This window comes from Channa argus, chromosome 1, assembly GCF_033026475.1.
Source record: "Channa argus isolate prfri chromosome 1, Channa argus male v1.0, whole genome shotgun sequence".
In the NCBI taxonomy this organism is placed as follows: Eukaryota; Metazoa; Chordata; class Actinopteri; order Anabantiformes; family Channidae; genus Channa; species Channa argus.
Genome location: NC_090197.1, coordinates 30,635,007 through 30,653,235, shown reverse-complemented (window position 1 = coordinate 30,653,235; position 18,229 = coordinate 30,635,007). Strand labels below are relative to the sequence as shown.

Sequence of the window (18,229 nt, the reverse complement as noted above, 5' to 3'; positions counted from 1 at the left end):
TATAAAGAAGAATGGATTTACTAAATAATAATTTGAGTCATTTAAAAAGAAAATGTTTGCTAACTGTTCATCACACCAAACTAGCAAAATGAAGATTTCCCCTTGGAATCTGTAAAACTGTGAAATACATGTTGTTCGTGTATGAATGATCAATGTTTTATAAACAAATAACCAACAGATTAACTAAACAATTAGACATTTCTAAGTTTTATGCATAATACCATGATTTATATGCAGCTAGACGTATATGATGTTTGCCAGTTACAAAGAGAGATACGCTAATTATGCAAAGCCATTAATCAACATAAAGCAGCAATTGGACAGCATATAAGGAATGCCTAACTTCACTATTGAGTGACACTATGAATCTGTCTGTTTCCAGTCCTGGAAATAAGACTGTCAAGAGATGTCACCTGCCTGTGATGTGAACTCTGCACTTCAGCACTCATTGCCTCTAGATGTCTTGTACTGGCTGGGACTGGCTAGAATATTAAGGGCCACAGACATAGTGTATAGACCCGATTTATGTATTTGTGTGTGTGTTTTGTGTCCTACCCTTTTTTCAATACATAGTAGCACCAGGATAGAACAGGGTTTGCAAAAAAAGGTTTGCTGGTGTTTCTTTAAAAGCAAATTAGTCATAAAGTCAGTACCCAGTCCAAGATTTTGTTTATCTTAATCTAACCACCTGCAGCATGATGTCATTCTACTGTAAGAGAAATATTGGTTAAGGGCAAATTTAGCATATTATGAGAAAGAAAATGACAGAGGAATAAAAAGAAAATGCCCCTCTCTATCATAAGGGGTCAAAATATCAACCTTGTTCTTTGAAGATGTGGAGGCAGAGTGTGTGTGTCTGTTTGATTTGACATGGTACTCATCACCTGCAGTGTAATAATGAAAATGTCAGCAGCTACATGATTGTGCTACACATACACCAGGCTTTCACATACCCACAACAGTCTCAACAATGGGATCACAGAGTACTAGAGTGGCTGTGAAGAAGGGAATAACATCGCCATCTAGAGGCTTAAGTCATCATCGCTTCCACACACGATGCAAATTCAAATATGCCTATCATGCTCTCCGGAGTCACTCGAAGAGCTACTCATTCACACTCTTTTCAACAAGTGGATTCCAAAGAGCCACAAAAAGAAGCTGTCCACAACCACAGCAACATACACCAGCAACAGCAGAACCCTCTTTCTCCATCTAAAGCATTTATCCACTGCTTGATGAGATTTAGAACTATAGCTCCCCATGCAAGGTCACTTCCAGCCAGCATGCAATTTTGCTGGGGCATATAGAAGGGAAGAGAAAGGCAGATGGTGGAATCAATGAGGGAGGATAAATACTTGACACACAGGTAACCTTTAATGAGAGCATGCACAGCTTGGAGCTCAACTGCATCTCAACTGAAATGGACAACCAATGAAATAATGAATTAAATAAAAAAAATAAAAAAATAACAATTGTAAAAGATTTAGTGAAAGCCTGCACACAGCAGAGTTTGTATTCTTACCTATGATTGGAGCCAGGCGGAAAATGTCAGATAGACGGTTGTTTCCAGGTTCATATGGAGAATCCTCCAAGAAATCATTACCTGCGAAGAAAATACCCATATCAGATGGATAACCATACTAGAAAGATAGATTTTTTTCAAATGCATCATGTTTTGTTTATTGTTCTTCACCCTTTAGATTGGCCTGTATGTGACACGGGTTATTTGGGTCAGTCGATAACTATGCTGGCACATAGCCACACGCTTGATTAGGCAGGTTGGTCAGTTGTGTCGCACAAGTGGAAGTCGACTCACTGGTGATGGACTGTATACAGTTTAGGAACTAAAAGGTCTCCTGCTATGATCAACACTCTAAGATGGCACTGCCAGCAGTGAGGGGCTTCACGCTCCATTACCTCCAAGAAAAGTGATTTAGGAGGTCAAAAGTGTCTCAGCTTTGAAGGACCGTGGCTGTGAACTGATTCAGGGACCACATTTAAATGAAATCTGAATGACTGCACATGATCGCATTGAACTTTTGATAGATATAAGGCTGTGTGCTACTTTTTGAGCTTTTCCATTTATGGTGGCAAGGTCACGGGGCTAGAATGGGAGAGAAGAAGGATGAAGACTGATGCTGCCCCCTCCGTACAGTGGAAGGAGAGTAGAGTGAGGGCTACGGACCATCTCACCCTTTTACACAACAGATCAAAACACGTATGGGTTGTCTTTTCTGTAGTTGAAGCCTAATCGCTAAGGAACAAAGATCCAGAGGGACCAGGTGTGTTTCTTGGCACCTCTATGAAATAAGCGCTAGTATACTTGTAGTTCTAAAGTCAAACAAAAACACCTACACCTATTAGAAGTAGCTGCACAATTAAACTCCTATATCTGAATCTGGTAATAGACTGAGGCTGTGTCTCTAGGTGGTTCTTGGCAATGAAAAGGTTTCAGCAAAAGCACAGAACTAACCTTGTAATGTTTGATAGATTCCCCAGTAAATGCGCAGACAGTTCTTCTCTTTCTTCATTCCCCTTTTACACCGACAGTTGTACAGTGGGCTCTGTTTAAGCGCATCCATGGCGCTTCTGCACTCGTCCTTGGCCTCCTGGCCAGCCACCATGCTGAAGTTGCTCTCCTTCCCTCCAGCAACGCACTGCCTCATCGTGCGGTATTTGGTGCTGCACGCCTGCTCCTTCAGGCACAGCTCACTGGCCCTCACGCAGTCCAGCCGGGTGGGCCCAGCACGCAGGTTCTCCTCCGCATAGCACAGAACATCTGGGAACAGAAATGCCATTTATAGTAATAAAAAGAAAATAAAATGCTTTTTTTTTGGTTTGCTCACTTGTTCCCAGTAAATATTCAGAGCTTAGGCACTTTGCAAGCTGATTTGAGGAATTTAAAGGTTTTAAACTGAGTGTTATAGCCACCAAATGATCTGTAGTCCATTATCAATAATTTTTATAAGCAATAAGCAAAAGCAGTTCCGTAACACGTACACCATGGTCCACACAAGTAACGGAGTTACGCCGTGCCCACGATAACGCGCAGTTAACTGGAAAAACCTTCTTTCACACTCACTCACTACTGTAGAATTACGGACCGCTGCGGGCTTACTTTTTGGTGTTGAAACCCGAGTAATGTAGCCTCCGCTGCCTCCACCGGACCCATATTATTACTGGAGCTCAGAACCTTTTGCAAATCTATCCTGTGTAATTGACATCACGGTGGCGATACATCAGGTAAAACTTACCGAAAACAGGCACAATGACATACAATACTGCGAGGATCATCGTCTTCCTCTCCATGTGAAACAAAAACCTTTGTCTTAAAGAAATATACGAACTAAAAGCGACTTAACAGTAGTTTAATTCCCAGGTTACTTCCACTGTACTGAAATCCATTGAAAAGACGTAATTGTGTGCGCTCCGCTGTACAGAACAGATCCAGCTCGACTCGTGCGAGCAATAATTTCCCCTCCAAAAAGTATCCAGTCCTGATTCCGCAGTTGCTCTTCTCTGACTCTTTGTAGTCTTCACAAGTAAAAAAAAACAAGATTTGCTCCTTCCTTTATTTCCCTCCCGTGCGGGTGGTCTTCTCACCGCCGGGAGACAAAGACAGTGGAACAGACCAGCGGTGGAAGCGAAACGGAGTGTCCTCCAACTCCAGCCAGTTGGATGCTTGCGTCTGTGCGTCTGAGCGCATACAGCCAACTGGAGCCCCACTGCTGTCTAGCGCATTCAGCACTGGGGGACTGCCAGCTTCCCTCTCGCAGTAAAGTACAGTAATCTTATCATAAATTTACAAAGACAGGTCTTCATATCCAAGTAAACTCACTCGCTTATTATGATAATATTACAATGACAGCACAGAAAATTATTTGCTTTAAAAGTTTACTTAACTCACTAATGAGCACCGGAGACAAAAGTGCCAATGAGTGTACAACAGCACAGTGATAATTTTGAAAGGTTATGGTTACTAGTCGGTGGCATACTCATTGGAAGTACCTTTTAGGATTACTATAGTCTATTTATTGTCTTTAATTATAATAGTCTAAACCATCCAGTGGTCATACTGCATACAAAACAAACAAATAACTTTTGCATTTTAAAATGTATAACCACAGAGGGCATGTGTTTGCATTTATGACTTCATGAGATTAAACTAGCACCATCAACTCGTGATGTGTGTGGGCTGGCTTACAATTCTGTAACTGTGTTGACAGGGAAAGGGCAAAGAGCATGACTCAAGTGCATTTTTATGACATGATAAATATAGCAACACGTGGAGTAGCTTAAATGGCAATTTGTTTAAATCTCAATCCCTTTAAACTTGAGTGCCACTTGAGTAACAGACTAAACGGACAGACTTTACACTGCACATTGTATGTAGCCTTTTGGTGATATTTCATGCATGTGCGTCTCCTCCAGTCTCTATAATGGTAATCCAAATTGCAAGTAATACAGAAATTACAACAGTAGTTGACAACTGAGAATAGTGTATGCTGTTGGGTATTGTTAGGATGCTGACACACTTCTTGGGTTGTAAACATAATATATAACCTATATCAAATATGTTATACTAGGAAAGAAGCCTGGCACTGCCTTGAGGAAACAGCTGCCCTCACTGCTCACAGAGGAGAGTGGACATTGTAACTGTCGCCATCTATTGGTGGTTCTGAAGTAAAAGTCACTAGTAAAAGCAATATGAAACCATTTATGATGCTTTTATGTCAGGATTCAAAAACTATGAGCATCACATTTTAACCACCTCTGTTTGATCAATGTATTGCCAAATGACTGGAAAGCAAACAAACTGAGCATGATTGTAATACCAGGGATGATCCATCATGCAACTTGTATCTCTTCCTGTAGCTCATTGATTGCCTATATGGTCTATTTAGAGACTAATGTACTTTGCTAAATACATGGGATCAGACCATGTCAATAAGCCCTTCTGCATTAAAGACTGGGGCGAATCAATCAAGGATACTGGCATTCGCCACAATAAATCAACCCTTCTCCATATACACATACTGGTTCATTCAGAGATGGGGAATAATTCCTTGCTGAAAATTCAGGAAGCTGTGATTAGGCAGGTACAATGAATCAATCCTAAAATTACTTTTAGTTTAGTTATACACATATAGCAAAGGCCACTGTCCATTGCTATTTTTACACACAGAGAACAAGACTAGAAAAGACACAGAAAATGGGTACAAATGAAAGACAAGCTGAGGCTACTATCTCGGCTAATTGTCTGCTTATACTTTGATGACTTTGCTGTTTCGAAGTCTCCAAAGGGAACTTTGCCAGTCAGGAAAAGGCTCAGCCTGGTAATTTATGAAAAGCCTCAATCAATATGTGATATTAACTAATTTTGCAAATGAATGTCAGAATGATGTAGTCCCCAGGTCATTTAACATTTCACACTCTAATGTGCCTCATGGCACTGGATCAGAAGCTTTTTCTGTACCAGTGATGGAAATGAGAAAATTGGTCAAAGTCAGGAATTGGATAACAAATGTACACAGTGGGTCTCAATGGTTGACTGTTGAGAAAGCTGATACAATGCTTATGGATGAGTTAGCAAACAGTGCTGTAACACTAACATTCCCACATGACATACGCATGTGGTGGCATGTTGCCTTTAATAAATTTTCCCAATTTCATCTAAATGTATACTGATTGCAGTTGCAGTTGTTTGCTAGCTCCAGTTTGTGCCGCTCTGACACTTAAGTTGCATTCACTTGTACATTTGAGTATACGTTATTTAAATCAAAATGCAGATTCATAATTGGTTGTACCCTATATATTAGATTTTAAAGCAGACAGTAAAAAAATACTTAGGTAACATAACGTTAGTGTATAACTGTCAGGTTATAGTTTAATTCTACCAGGAGGAAAAGCCTCACTACTGTTATTTGACAGCCTTAGTTACATTGCTTTTCTCCAGGTGCATATTCTTGCCGCAGAATACAGAAAACGGATTATGTTAAATTATAAATGCCTTAACGCTCATAAACTGCTAACTTACCTGTTTTATAACACGTCACCAGTTAACGTTCCGACCATAACAATATACTACGAGGATAATATACAACATAACAAAAAACTGTGTTTTTAATTTTATCGGCAAGTTTTGTCTTTTGTAGCTACAAGCACAAACCAATCGGCGTGGGTCACGGTCAACTTCGGGAGGGGCGTGGCCACTTTGGACACCTGCGTCATTTGCGTAACCAGCAGTTAAAGGAGACTACTGTACGTGGCCTAGCTGGCGAAGCCAGCGGTTTTAGTGTAGACAGCTTCCTTTTACTGTAAGTTACTCCAGAATGAGTTTAGATGCCCTGTTTCAACAAATTCTTTTAACTGAACAGCAAATGACCGAACGGACACAACGATTCAAACAAGGTATTTGCAGCCTACCGCAAAGTGACAGTTATACACACTAAGCTAAGTAGCTGCAGGTCATTCAGTGTATATCAGTTGTCTTTGTTTCAGTTAAAGTAGCTCTTATCAGATGGAAGGAGAAGCTAAAGAGCGCAGCCGAAAAGTATGAAAAAACCACAACTGAAATTGACCAAAAGGTGAGGGAGGCCTTTTTCTGGTTAGGTTTGTTTCTACTTTGTGAGAACTTGTATTATTTTACTTAGTTTTAAGTGGTTTTACCAAATATTAATGGCGAAACCGTGAATGATGTACAGTAGAGGGGTTCCCATAAGTTTCCATGTTACAGTCCCTTATTAGAAACTTTATGTGATGGACCGACACAAAGTGTTACGTAAATGATTTTCAAATTTTTTTTACAAATAAATATCTAAAAAGTGTTGCATGCATTTTACTCTACTCTACTCTACCACTAACCAAAGTCCAGTGGAACCAATTGCCTTCAGAAGTCACTTAATTACTAAATAGTCTCAGTATAAATACAGTTCTATGAAGCTGTCAGAGATTTTTTAGAGAACATTAGTAAACCAACAGGATCGTGAAGTCCACGGAACACACCACACAGGTCAGGGGTGAAGTTGTGGAGAAGTTTAAGGACGGTTAGGTTATAAAAACATATCTCAAGCTTTAAACATCTCATGGAGCACTGTACAATCTATCATCTGAAAATTTAAAGAGTGTAGTACAACTGCAAACCTACCAAGACATGGCCATCCACCATTAATCAGAGAAGCAGCCAAGAGCCCCATGGTAACTCTGGAGGAGCTACAGAGATCCACAGCTCAAGTGGGAGAATCTGTTCACAGAACAACTTTTAGTCGTGCACTCCACAAATCTGGCCTTTATGGAAAAGTGGGAAAAAGAAAGCCATTGTTGAAAGAAAGACATAAGAAGTCCCCACAAGCCATGTGGAGGACACCGCAAACATGTGGAAGGAAGGTGCTCTGGTCAGATGAGACCAAAATGTAACTTTTACATACAACATAACACTGCACATCACCCTGAACACACCATCCCCATTGTGAAACGTGGTGGCAGCATCATGTTGTGGGGATGGGTTTCTGGTCGGAGTTGATGGGAAGATGGATGAAGTCAAATACAGGGAGAATGGGCAAAAGTTTCACTATGTAGATGTGCAAATTTGGTAGAGGCATACCCCAAAAGACCTGCAGCTGTAATTGCAGCAAAAGGTGGTTTTACAAAGTATTGATTCAGGGGGGCTGAATACAAATGCACAGCACAAAAAATGTTGAAAACCATATATCATTTTCCTTTCACTTCACAATTATGTACCACTTTGTTTTGGTCTGTTACATAAAATCCCAATAAAATACATTTACATTTGTGTTTTTAACGTGGCAAAATGTGGAAGATTTCAAGGGGTATGAATACTTCTGCGAGGCACTGTTCATGACATTACAAATTTTTACCCCTTTAAAAGACAAGCAACAAGCGACAATAATGAGAAAACTGAATATTGTTTGCTGTTATTGGTGATTCATACTATATTTGAACAGCATGATACTAATTTGCATTGTGGCATATCATTTAGTTTGACTGCGAAGTATGGCTCTAGGTAAGTGTTTATCTATGGTTGGTTAATATTTTACCATTTTGTCTGTCAGAAGGGAAACATAAATATAGGCCACACATTTTACAAAAGTGAAATCTCATTTGATAATTTTGTACCACGTTGCAAATATAAATATCTGTCACTTATTTTAAATTGTACCTTGAGGCAGGATGGAGAATAGTGGCATTAACATGTGCGGAAAAGAAGTGTATATTGATGAGCTGATCTGCTTTATGATTTTAAATCACTCAATCTCTCCCTTTCGTTTCATCAACACTGTAAAGGATCGATTGCAAGCGCAACCTTAAAATCAATGGCTAATTTCCACCAGATAGCATTAGATTAGTGAAACCTTTTAGCATGTGTGAGATATGATGTCGTAGGCAGGCCCGTTGACCTTTCAGAAATATTGCTATCTTCTTCCTGTGCTTGTAAAAGTGGACATCTAAACAAAAGAGCAAAGTACTTGGTCTGATTAGAAAGATTGCTGAATACAGTGCCTTGTCTGTCAGTGTGCCTGAGAACACAAAACAGGCATCACTTTTCTGAACATTATAAATTTGTCTTACAGTTTATAACGGTTGTCTTCTTCTTATTATTATTATTGTTATTACTACTACTATTATTCTATTTAGAAAACATGGAAGGTGATTATAGTCTCTAAAAACACACAGTGTTCCTCCACCACATAAACAATAAACTCACTTCTTATTCATAGCTAAAGTGACAGAAACTACACTGAAAGCCATGCACCGGCAGCCTCCATCAGTTTACCTTCCTGTATACCAATTTAGTTTGTTTTAGTTTGCTTTATGCTATTTCAAATAAGTAGACAATGGCGCCTTTCGAAATTATATTTTCAAGTAACCATAGAAGCAGGCCAGTTTTGTTCACCATTTCCCATTAATTCAAACGTTCCCATAAACTAAAGTGACACTACTTTGTACCATGTACAGTACTTAATTGTGCCAGCGGCCCACCAGTAACTTATCTCACAAAGAGTATTTATAATTACACATCCTTTAACAGCCACTTTTATCCAAAGCGACTGAAATAAGGAGCACACACCAGGGGCAAATTGGGGTTTAGTGTCTTGCCCAAGGATACATTGACATGTGAACAGGAGTAACCAGGAGTCAAACTCGCTGACCTCGTGGCTTGTGGACGACTGCTCAAGCAACTGAGCCACATCCGCCCCAGTGTGGAGAATAAAGTATCAGTAAATACAGTATAACGTATCAGTAATGTATCTCCCTCCCTGTACATCTGTCTATTGGATCGTGGGTCTTAACTTTTCACTCTTTTGTTTGTGCTCCAGGCTCAGCAGTTGTCTGTGATGAGGCTGCAGCATGATCTGATGAAGAAATGTGAAGACCAGATGTTAAAGCAAATTGAGGAGATTCTCTGCCAGAAGAGCAACCTCAGAGAACATCTAGTGGGTTGAAGCCTGAATCAATATTTTCATTTAATATCATATTGATTATGTGTAATATAAATACCTGGTCAGCATTTATAGTCCTAACTATGCAGTATGTATAAAAATGCAATTTCACCAATATTTGGAGTGCAAGCTCTTTGATCAGTTAACCAGTTTGTGTCAGAACAGTTAAATCTTTTACACCTGTTATGTTATGTTATATGTAACACCTTACAAAGCTAACAACATGATTCTGACCTATTTAGTAGTGTCAGCTATGGGTTCAACAAAACTGTATGACTAATATAAGGAGAAGTTGTAAAAGTCATCACAAGCAGCTGTATCAGTGTTATTGTTGGAATCATTTACTTGATCCCACTTTTCATACCAGATCAAAAAAGAAAGTGTGTCTAAAGACGAAGAGCAAAACTTCCTTCAAGAAATCTCAAGGTTCAACGATGAGTTCAGTCTTCAAGATGACAGAGAGACAGTGTTCGATAGCCAAATGCACACTGAGATCCTGGACCTGGAGAGGGAGGTGGAATCATTATACAAAGGTCATAAAACACAGTCTATAACTGTAATATTGTCAGTTATATAATGCAGACATGCCACTGACTGCACATTTAAAATTCATTTAAACCTATTTGTTACTGTGTATATGAGTAGATAAACTACATAGTAGTAGTAAACAGCTGAATTATAATGATTGATGGATGGGCGGATGATCCCTGACATGTTTACAGCATATTGCTGACACAGTAAAAATGTAGTCAGTAGGATTTCAGGAAGAATCTGTTTTTAATTTATGTATGATGGGAACAGAATGAAAGTAAAATTGATATCAGACGTCAGTAATTAATTTAAAAACTGACTGGCATAAAAATGAATATTTATGCCATTTAAAATTAGTCCATCCTTGTTCTTATGTTGACACTGCCAAAAAAATAAACTTCATTTTGATATTAAGTACTAAAAAAACTAGTTAATACTAAGTTATTAGTACAGTATGTTGTTGGGAAACAGATTTAGCCATCCAATATGTATTACTCCATCTAACTCTGTGTAGGTCTATAGAAACTTGAAAAAATATTGTGAGACCAAGTTAACAAAGTTGAGTTTCTTATACACAGCCTAAACCTAGTCAAAGGTTTAACTGAATAGAAATTTTCTATAGAAAGAGATTTTAGTCTGTAACTGGATTGGCTTTGTGTCCTCACAAACCAGCCTACAATTACAAGTACAAAGCTCCTGAAGTGTAAAGTCTCTCATTTTAGTGTGATATTTAAATTCTGTGCCGCTCACGCTCTAACACACCTGGCCTCTGCAACACTAATGAGACTGTGGTTGTGAACATACCACCATTCAAGTGTGTGGCAAAATAATTGGCAATAGAAGTACAATATCAAAAAGAATTTTCAAAATGTGCCCATAGCAAGTTTTAGTTGAGTAAAATGCAGTTCTTTTCTTGGAGATGACTGAACCTGCATAGTGTTATTTATTTTATTTAAAATTGTATTTAATAGTAAGTGTAATCAACAGATATTATGAAGTTTCCATCGCTATTAAAAACCAGTGTCCTCTCAATTTTTATTGTATCTGAGCTCAGGGGAGCAGCATTATCAGATAGTAAAATTAAAGTGGGTTTAAAAAATCCTCCCATTTTACCTTCAAAGATCAAGAAAGCTTTATTTGTCTTTCTCCTTACTGTGCAGAGATAGAGCAGATGAGCCACAGCAACAATCACATGAGCTCTATGCAGGAGGAGAAGAGAGCTCTCCAGTTTGAACTTCAGGGCCTATATAACAACCTAAAAGGTGAACAAAAAAAGAACATGTGCAGAGCTTCTACACTTTTTTTTTACCATAGCTCTACTGCTAAAAGTTTTCTTATTTTAGAATACTCTCACAACGTTTTATAAGCCACTTTGTTGTTTCAGGTACACAGCCTATAGCAGACCATGAGTTTTCCAGCTTGTTTTTAACATTCTGTTTTTGTTGAACTCAAAGCTAGAGAAAAAAGGAGTCATCTAAAATTTAAACAGCAGCCAAACTTGCTAAAAGTTAAAAATTATACTAGACTGCAAAGGCAGTTAAAGGACCATTTGCTTTCTATGGCTTTAATTTAGGGTGTAAATCTACATTAATGCTTTTCAACTTCCCTCTGACTAGATTATATGGAAATATTTCTCTGCTTTTAGCTGAAAAACTCCTCCAGATGACATCACCTGGAGGGGTTTTTGATCATTAGGACTTCAGATGACATCAACTGGAGGAGCTCTGGAAAAGCAGGTTGACCAAGATTACAAACTCCATAATAATAGCAACGAGATGACATAATCTGTATTGACGGTTCCTCCAAGTGATGTCATCTGGAGACATTTTGCATATAAAAGTAGAGAGATCTGTTAATATAGGAAGGTCAAAGGGGAGTTTAATAGCATTTATTTACATCTACTTCCCAAACTAGAACCAAAAGAAGTAAGTTCAAAATCAGTGAAGGCATCCTTTAAGTCTTGAGCCCAGATGTTGAACACAGTTCATGTCCTTTTCTGGCTTCATGGCTAGGTTGGATGGAAGTTCATTGATAGTGTGAACATATGGTTGATGTTGTTTTGTGTGTATGTGTTTTTAGGGAATTTACTCATACGTGCACTCACTGACCACTTTATAGCATACAACTTGCTATTAATAGGTTGGACCCCTGTTTGCTTTCAGAAGTGCCTTAATTCTTCATGGCATACATTCAACAATGCTGGAAACATTCCTCAAAGATTTTGTTCCATATTGACCTCATAGCATCACACAGTTGCTGTAGATTTATTAGCTACATGTGTCCAAAGGTTCACCACACCCCAAAGGTAATAGAATTAAGAATTTTGCAGATTGTGTTGACAACCTAATAAAGTAGCTCCTGAGTGTAAATAGAGTATACAGAACAATACCCAGTACAGGCCTATTTAGAAATTGATTAGCACATTTAAGAATGTTTTAAAAACTACAAATACCTCGGTGTTACTAGTTTGAGTTGTCAATCTATAATTTTTGTTTTCTTTCCTGTATTTGGCATTAATACAACTCCGTACTGTCAGTCACAGAGCAACTTAGTTGTGCTGGTTAAGGACAACTTCCTTGGACTAAGAACTTTCATGGTTGTGGTAGTGGTGGGTTTCTCTTTTAACCTATCATTGTCCCATTGTTTACACACCTCAGCAAAGTCACTTTAAGTAGTATGTGCCTGTCGGGTTTGAAGGAAGTCAGTTTGTGTTTGATTTATTACTCTTGACTTCAGACTTGGATCGGCAGTTGAGTGAGGCCGAAGCAATGACAGATTCTCTGAAAGCTGAGATCCTGTTTGTCAGTCAGAAACCTTTCACTGACAGCACCTGTGTAAGGTGAGTATTGTCAACTGTCTAGATGCTGAGGTAGGTCTATTTATTTAAACCACACACAGAAACACTCTACAGTACCTGATTTACTTGCAAATACATTGTGTCACAGTATAATGCTTATTAAAAAACAGCAAATTCTACTGGGAAATAAAAGCAAATAAAGCACAAAGTAGCAAAATTGAACAAAACAAAGCAGATCATAGAATGTTATTTTACAGAGGTTTCCCTGGAGATGTGCTGATTTTAAATATTACTTGCTGAGTATCTGTGATGTTTAATTTGTTGTGCATTTTCTGAAAGCTGTCAGTGGGCCTGGTGGGACAAAAGTGTAATCACTGGTGTTTCCTCGCTTGGACTCTTTCAAAAGTCAGTCCAATAGCTGTGGTGTCTCTTGCAACAGTAAATGCAAATAGTAAAGGACAGACAGAGATTCACAGTATTAACACCACAATACAACCAATCATGCTGCATGCTTTTTAGATAGTAAATGTTTTATGTGCAAAGAATAAAACCGAATCATCGGAAGTGTTGAGTAGACCAATAATCCCAGCTCCTGTCAGTATGTCTCTTACTGTAGCCACCTGGCTGAAGTCCAAATCTTGAAGTGTAAATAACAGAGCATTAAGACCATTCGGCTTAATTAAGTCTGCATTGTATTTCATTCAGTCAACAAGTGGAGGAAACAAGAAACTAAGCTTAACGTGATTGATGCAGGGAGGTTTGTGAAGGAAAATTAATGAGGGACAAAGAGTTGCTTACTGGAGCTTAGAGCTTGCAACTTGCCAACAAATTAGTACATACGTTTAGCTTTAGTGGGGTCATGTGTCATATTTTAAGTGCTAAAACCACTTTTGTATGCAAATTAAGCATATGGAGGGAAATTAACTAAATATCCTTACCTTTAACTGAGCTGAGATACTGTATTTATAATACTACATTTAGATTTTTTTTTGTTATATTTTTTCACATAGAGGTACTGTCGATGCATCCTTTGACCAAGACTCATAGAACAGCACTGGTAGAAGCACAAAGAAATGCTATTTTAAAAGTTTTTTGAGCAAGACTCAGCTGTCTAACTAATCAAAATTTAAAAGACTTGCGTTTTGGAGAATTCTCATTTATTGTAATTTCTAAGTACTTCTATTTGAAGAGGACAATTAAATACTTTCTTGACCACATCAGGTACAACATTTGAAAAATAGAACCTTCTCATCACCGTAAACAATGAATTTGTTGTAGAACATAAGTATGTGTTATTAATCCATGAATTATGGGTGAGTGCTGCTGTATATTATTTTGTTCCAGGCTTCCTCTATGTATTTAATTAAAAAACGGTGATCAATAATGTACAGGTAGAAAGGCTCTTTGTTTTTGCTGATGCCGTCGGCTGTCAGCTCTACCTATCTAGGTAATAGTGTTCACATTTTCAATTTTAAAAGCAATATTTAACTTTTTTCATAACTCCTTTCAACAATCCCTTTTTCCGGGTTTTATTTAGAGATTTTCTTGCCATGTCTGTTAATAGCACAAGGTACAAAGTAACATGTGTCATAATTTTCACTCGCATATAATTTGCTTGTTACAGTGAACTTTTTTCTTCTTTTAATGCTTTGGTCTTTTTCTGAGCAACCACTTGTCTCCCAGCCTTTCCTTAAATCCTGCATGTTGTTAGCATGTCCTATTCATCCATCAACCTCATTAGATATACTCGGCCCTTTATTACCCCTGGACTTATTAGCCCCAGAAAGTGCTGAGGATGTGGCTTCAGGAGGGAGAGACCTACTCTCACTCAATCTTATGATCATCCACTCTGACTAAAACCATCAATCCTGTCTTCAGCCACTGCGGCATCTCTTTAACTCTGAACTTATTGATTGTTAAAATTGAATGCATGTCAATTTGAATGAGTGCTACAGTCATTTAAAAAGTGTTTAGTGTGCAAAACAGGGAGGCTGTTGATGCAGATCATTCACTGCTACGCAATAAAAAGACACTAGAAATAGTTGATGCACTTGGGAGCTGTATGTATTTTTTGATGTGTAGGTAGATTTTCTTCGTTGATATATTACTGCTTCATTTTTTTGAAGGCTCAAATAAAGAGAAACTTGCCATCTGTGTCCAAAAAGCCAAGCGAGTGTCTCGCTGGTAGAAAGGCCATTCTGCTGTGAGTACACTCACCTTGAAAATCCGACTTGTACTGTTGGTTGCACTGAGAAGTGTGAAGTAAAGCACCACTGTTTTTAGTCCGTGAAAGTACAGTTTTAGTTTTGTTTTCTCGTTTCATTAAATTCCAATAAAAAACATAAAGTAGTAGCTGCTCTTAGATTTGAGCTCAGTATAGATCCTCAATGCACCTGCCACAGCAGTTAAAGCCATCAAAAGATGTGGTCCCCAAGTCCAGGTTTTTTTTTTTTGCAAAGGCAAACTGAACTAAGCAATAAAATTTATTGGATGTTGATGGAATTACAAAGTGAGATATTTACTCCGTTGTCATAAGAGCAGATTGTTTTTAAAGACGGAGGAGATACATTTTTGTTTTTTTTGTTTTTTGTGCTTGACAAAGGGACAACATTCTCTTCTCTCGCATCTTCTTTATATGGAGTTCAGCTTTCTTCAATGTGTATTTTGGAATTGTTCTATCGGCTGACTATTGTATTTTATTCTTCTATTTTGCTTTTTCTGTACTGTGACCTTGAGTGTCCTGAAAGGTGCCTATTAAAAAAAAATATTATTATTATTATTATTATTAAAATACATAACCATTACATGACCATGAATTTTTGATTGAGAGGCATAATAGCTTTTTAAAACCACCACCAATTAGCTCTTGTTTTCTTTTCCAAAAACAAGGATTTTCCTAGAAAGAAGGTATTTCATAACTTACAGTCAGTGATTGTATTGTATTCAGTGTCTTGCCACTGTTACAGTTACAGACAAAAGGTTAAACACTTATTAATGAATCAGCCTGGTAAACCTGAAATGGGGAGTATATAGTTTTTACTATACTTTACTACAACAATTTTTTTTTTTGTGGATGTGACCCTCTTGCATCTGTCTCTCTTCTTCTTCATTTTGATTTTGTTCTTGCAGCCGCACAGTTTAAAGCTACCATCCAGTCTCCAAGAGTTGCTCCACATGGATGATTTTAATCCGACAGAAGTTTTCTAAATGAGATTTATGGATGTTACTTCATTCTGTGCTTAGTAATTTTTCCTGTGGGGCCTCCTATAGATCTTCATCCCTGTGCAGCAAAGCCATAGAGAAAACAGGACCAAATACACAGTTTTAGAGTCACTGCAGCTTATTAGAGCAGAACTGTAGGTGACTTAACCCATCAACCTAGAAAAGAGTTGTATTTATCATGAAGTCTATGCTTCCATCTTGAGCTGGGTCATTTTTTCCCCCATATTAAATATTTGAAAAACAGTAAACTTGACTAGGTGGGGTTTCTTTTGCTGATGGGAGTCAGCAGGTGAAATCCAGTGACATAATGATTAGAAGTCCCCATTCCTTTCAGCTTATAGTGGCTACTTATCCATAAACCTAAAGAAACTCAGGAAATTCCTGTTGTGTAAAGACCTACTGTAGCATTCATCTGAATACTGCAAACTTAGTTGAAATACAAATAATTAATTCTATTTCTAAATGTTACCATATACACTAATATGCAAGGCCAATTCTGTGTATCTATCAGCATCAATATACTGTAAATGATAAGAATAGGTTTTATTTCAAGTAAGTTTTTGTTTCTCTGTGTTAAAACCTAGTATCAAAGTACCAATACATTTAGTGATATAAAACAAAGATACAAACTTAGTTTTCTCAGGTTAGACATAATATCAAAAAGGAGCAAAAATGGTGATCTTCTCTTTCCAAATTGCCCTTTAATGTGTTTTCTCCCACCCCAGTTTCAATAACTGACATTGTATTCATTTCTTCACCAGACTGAGGAAGGAGCTGGAGCTGCATAAAGAAGGAGAGCTTGAGCTTCTGCGAGAGACACTTAGTTCAGAAATACAGTTCCTGCAGTCGGTAAGTTGCTGTGCTGGGAAGCTTTTGTTTAGTCTAATGAAAATTGTTTCTGATAGGAGGCTACTTGTCCTTTCATTTCTTACCAGACTCAAACCAGCACAGAGCATGTCCACGATAGAAGGAAGTTCAAAATTATTACTTTTTTTTTTTCCAGAAACTGGACAGCAGCCAGGGAAGTGAACAGCATTAGGTTTGGCACAAGGATGATATATGAGGATTATACTTGTTTACAGATTGTCTCCTGTTAAGAAAACAAACTAAAGAAAAGAAAGAGCAAAGCAACAGAAGGAGATATTAATTAGTTAAACTTTACTTAGAAACTGAGATGTATGTCTCTTTTTGCAGGGGAGCCCTGAGATTTAAATGTCATATTTGGCCTAAAAATAAATATGTGCTTCATCTATGTGAGAACTTTATTTTCCCTAATAAAGATCAAACTTAATTCAGTGAATATTCTCAGTCAGTAAAGGGCCTGACAGATGGTCTTTCAAAACATGTACCCTGTTACTAGAAAAGCTAAAAACCAAACAGATGCAGAGATTAAAATTCATCACTTTTGTTAGTGGAACTTTTTTTTTCGGCTTTTTCTCCCTCCAACTAGTTTTTATGTGAAACATTTTTAACATTCAATTTATAGGCACATAATTAACTATAGAAGCACATACATGGTAAACATAATACTGCTGCAATTCAAGGGGAGTAACTCAAAAAAGTAATTTTACACTGCCCTCTAGTGTATGTAGTGTAACATTGCTTTAGTAGGAGTTGAGCTGAAACCAAATATAGTAAAAAGAGTAAAATACCATTGACCTGCATAATAAACAATGCAAAAAAGGAAAATAAAATTGTCATACTTTAAACTAAGACAATTTTAATTTATTTGTAAGTGAAACACTAGCATTACTGCCAAATCTAGTGTGAATGGAGAAATTCACTTTGAAAACATCCATGTCTGTTTTTCTACATTGTAAAACCATTCTAAATAGTATATTCTGCCCTGGGAATTTAGTCCCCCAGATTTTCAAATCCATCTACGAGGGCCGATTGAATTCAGCCGCTAGAGCATTCGGGAGGTCCTTGGCTGATGTTTGGTAACAATGCCTGACTTGCAGTCAAGGTTTCATTTCATCACAATGGTGCTGAATACAGGTGGGTGTTGGTGCTTTGTGCAGGAAAGCCACATTCGTCATTTGTTTACTGACTTCACGTTGCCATGTTTAAAGGGTCCACTACCATATTGGAAACACACTGTTAAGAAATGTCACGGTATGTGATATTACAGTTTCCTTTCATTGGAACTAAGGTGGTTACTGCAAAGAAAGTATGCACACTTACTGTATTCTTGTAAAATGATAATTAACCAGCAAGA

The 18,229-nt window shown here is 37.8% G+C and overlaps 2 protein-coding genes across 4 annotated transcripts in view; one reads left to right on the top strand and one right to left on the bottom strand.

Annotated features, from left to right (window-relative positions):
* Positions 1–3,750, bottom strand: part of gfra1a (gdnf family receptor alpha 1a) — a 90,228-nt gene extending 86,478 nt beyond the window's left edge. The window contains exons 1-3 of the mRNA XM_067512382.1: positions 3,255–3,750; positions 2,474–2,779; positions 1,523–1,603 (exon numbers count right to left, since the gene is read on the bottom strand). Of these exons, the coding sequence (XP_067368483.1) occupies positions 1,523–1,603; positions 2,474–2,779; positions 3,255–3,309 (442 nt within the window). The 5' untranslated portion in view covers positions 3,310–3,750. The remainder of the gene's footprint in view (positions 1–1,522; positions 1,604–2,473; positions 2,780–3,254) is intronic.
* A 2,515-nt stretch (positions 3,751–6,265) lies between these two features.
* ccdc172 (coiled-coil domain containing 172) lies at positions 6,266–17,805 on the top strand. Of its 3 annotated transcripts, XM_067512356.1 has the most exons (8): positions 6,266–6,411; positions 6,502–6,587; positions 9,339–9,455; positions 9,829–9,994; positions 11,153–11,254; positions 12,729–12,831; positions 16,773–16,860; positions 17,015–17,805. In XM_067512356.1, the coding sequence occupies exons 1-8, from the start codon at positions 6,333–6,335 to the stop codon at positions 17,048–17,050; spliced, it is 777 nt and encodes a 258-aa protein (XP_067368457.1). In that variant the 5' UTR covers positions 6,266–6,332; the 3' UTR covers positions 17,051–17,805. The 3 variants fall into 3 exon arrangements, with proteins under 3 accessions (XP_067368457.1, XP_067368439.1, XP_067368449.1); XM_067512338.1 differs by lacking the exon at positions 6,502–6,587 and having other exon boundaries at positions 6,274–6,411; positions 16,773–17,805; XM_067512348.1 differs by lacking the exons at positions 6,502–6,587; positions 11,153–11,254 and having other exon boundaries at positions 6,274–6,411; positions 16,773–17,805.
* The last annotated feature ends 424 nt before the right edge of the window (positions 17,806–18,229 follow it).

Excerpts from the sequence above, each read along its gene's own strand:
- ccdc172 (XM_067512356.1), top strand. The coding sequence starts at position 6,333 with ATGAGTTTAGATGCCCTGTTTCAACAAATTCTTTTAACTGAACAGCAA. Across the intron at positions 9,995-11,152 it reads GGTGGAATCATTATACAAAG|AGATAGAGCAGATGAGCCAC; the intron begins GTCATAAAACAC and ends CTTACTGTGCAG. Across the intron at positions 12,832-16,772 it reads ACTGACAGCACCTGTGTAAG|ACTGAGGAAGGAGCTGGAGC; the intron begins GTGAGTATTGTC and ends TTTCTTCACCAG.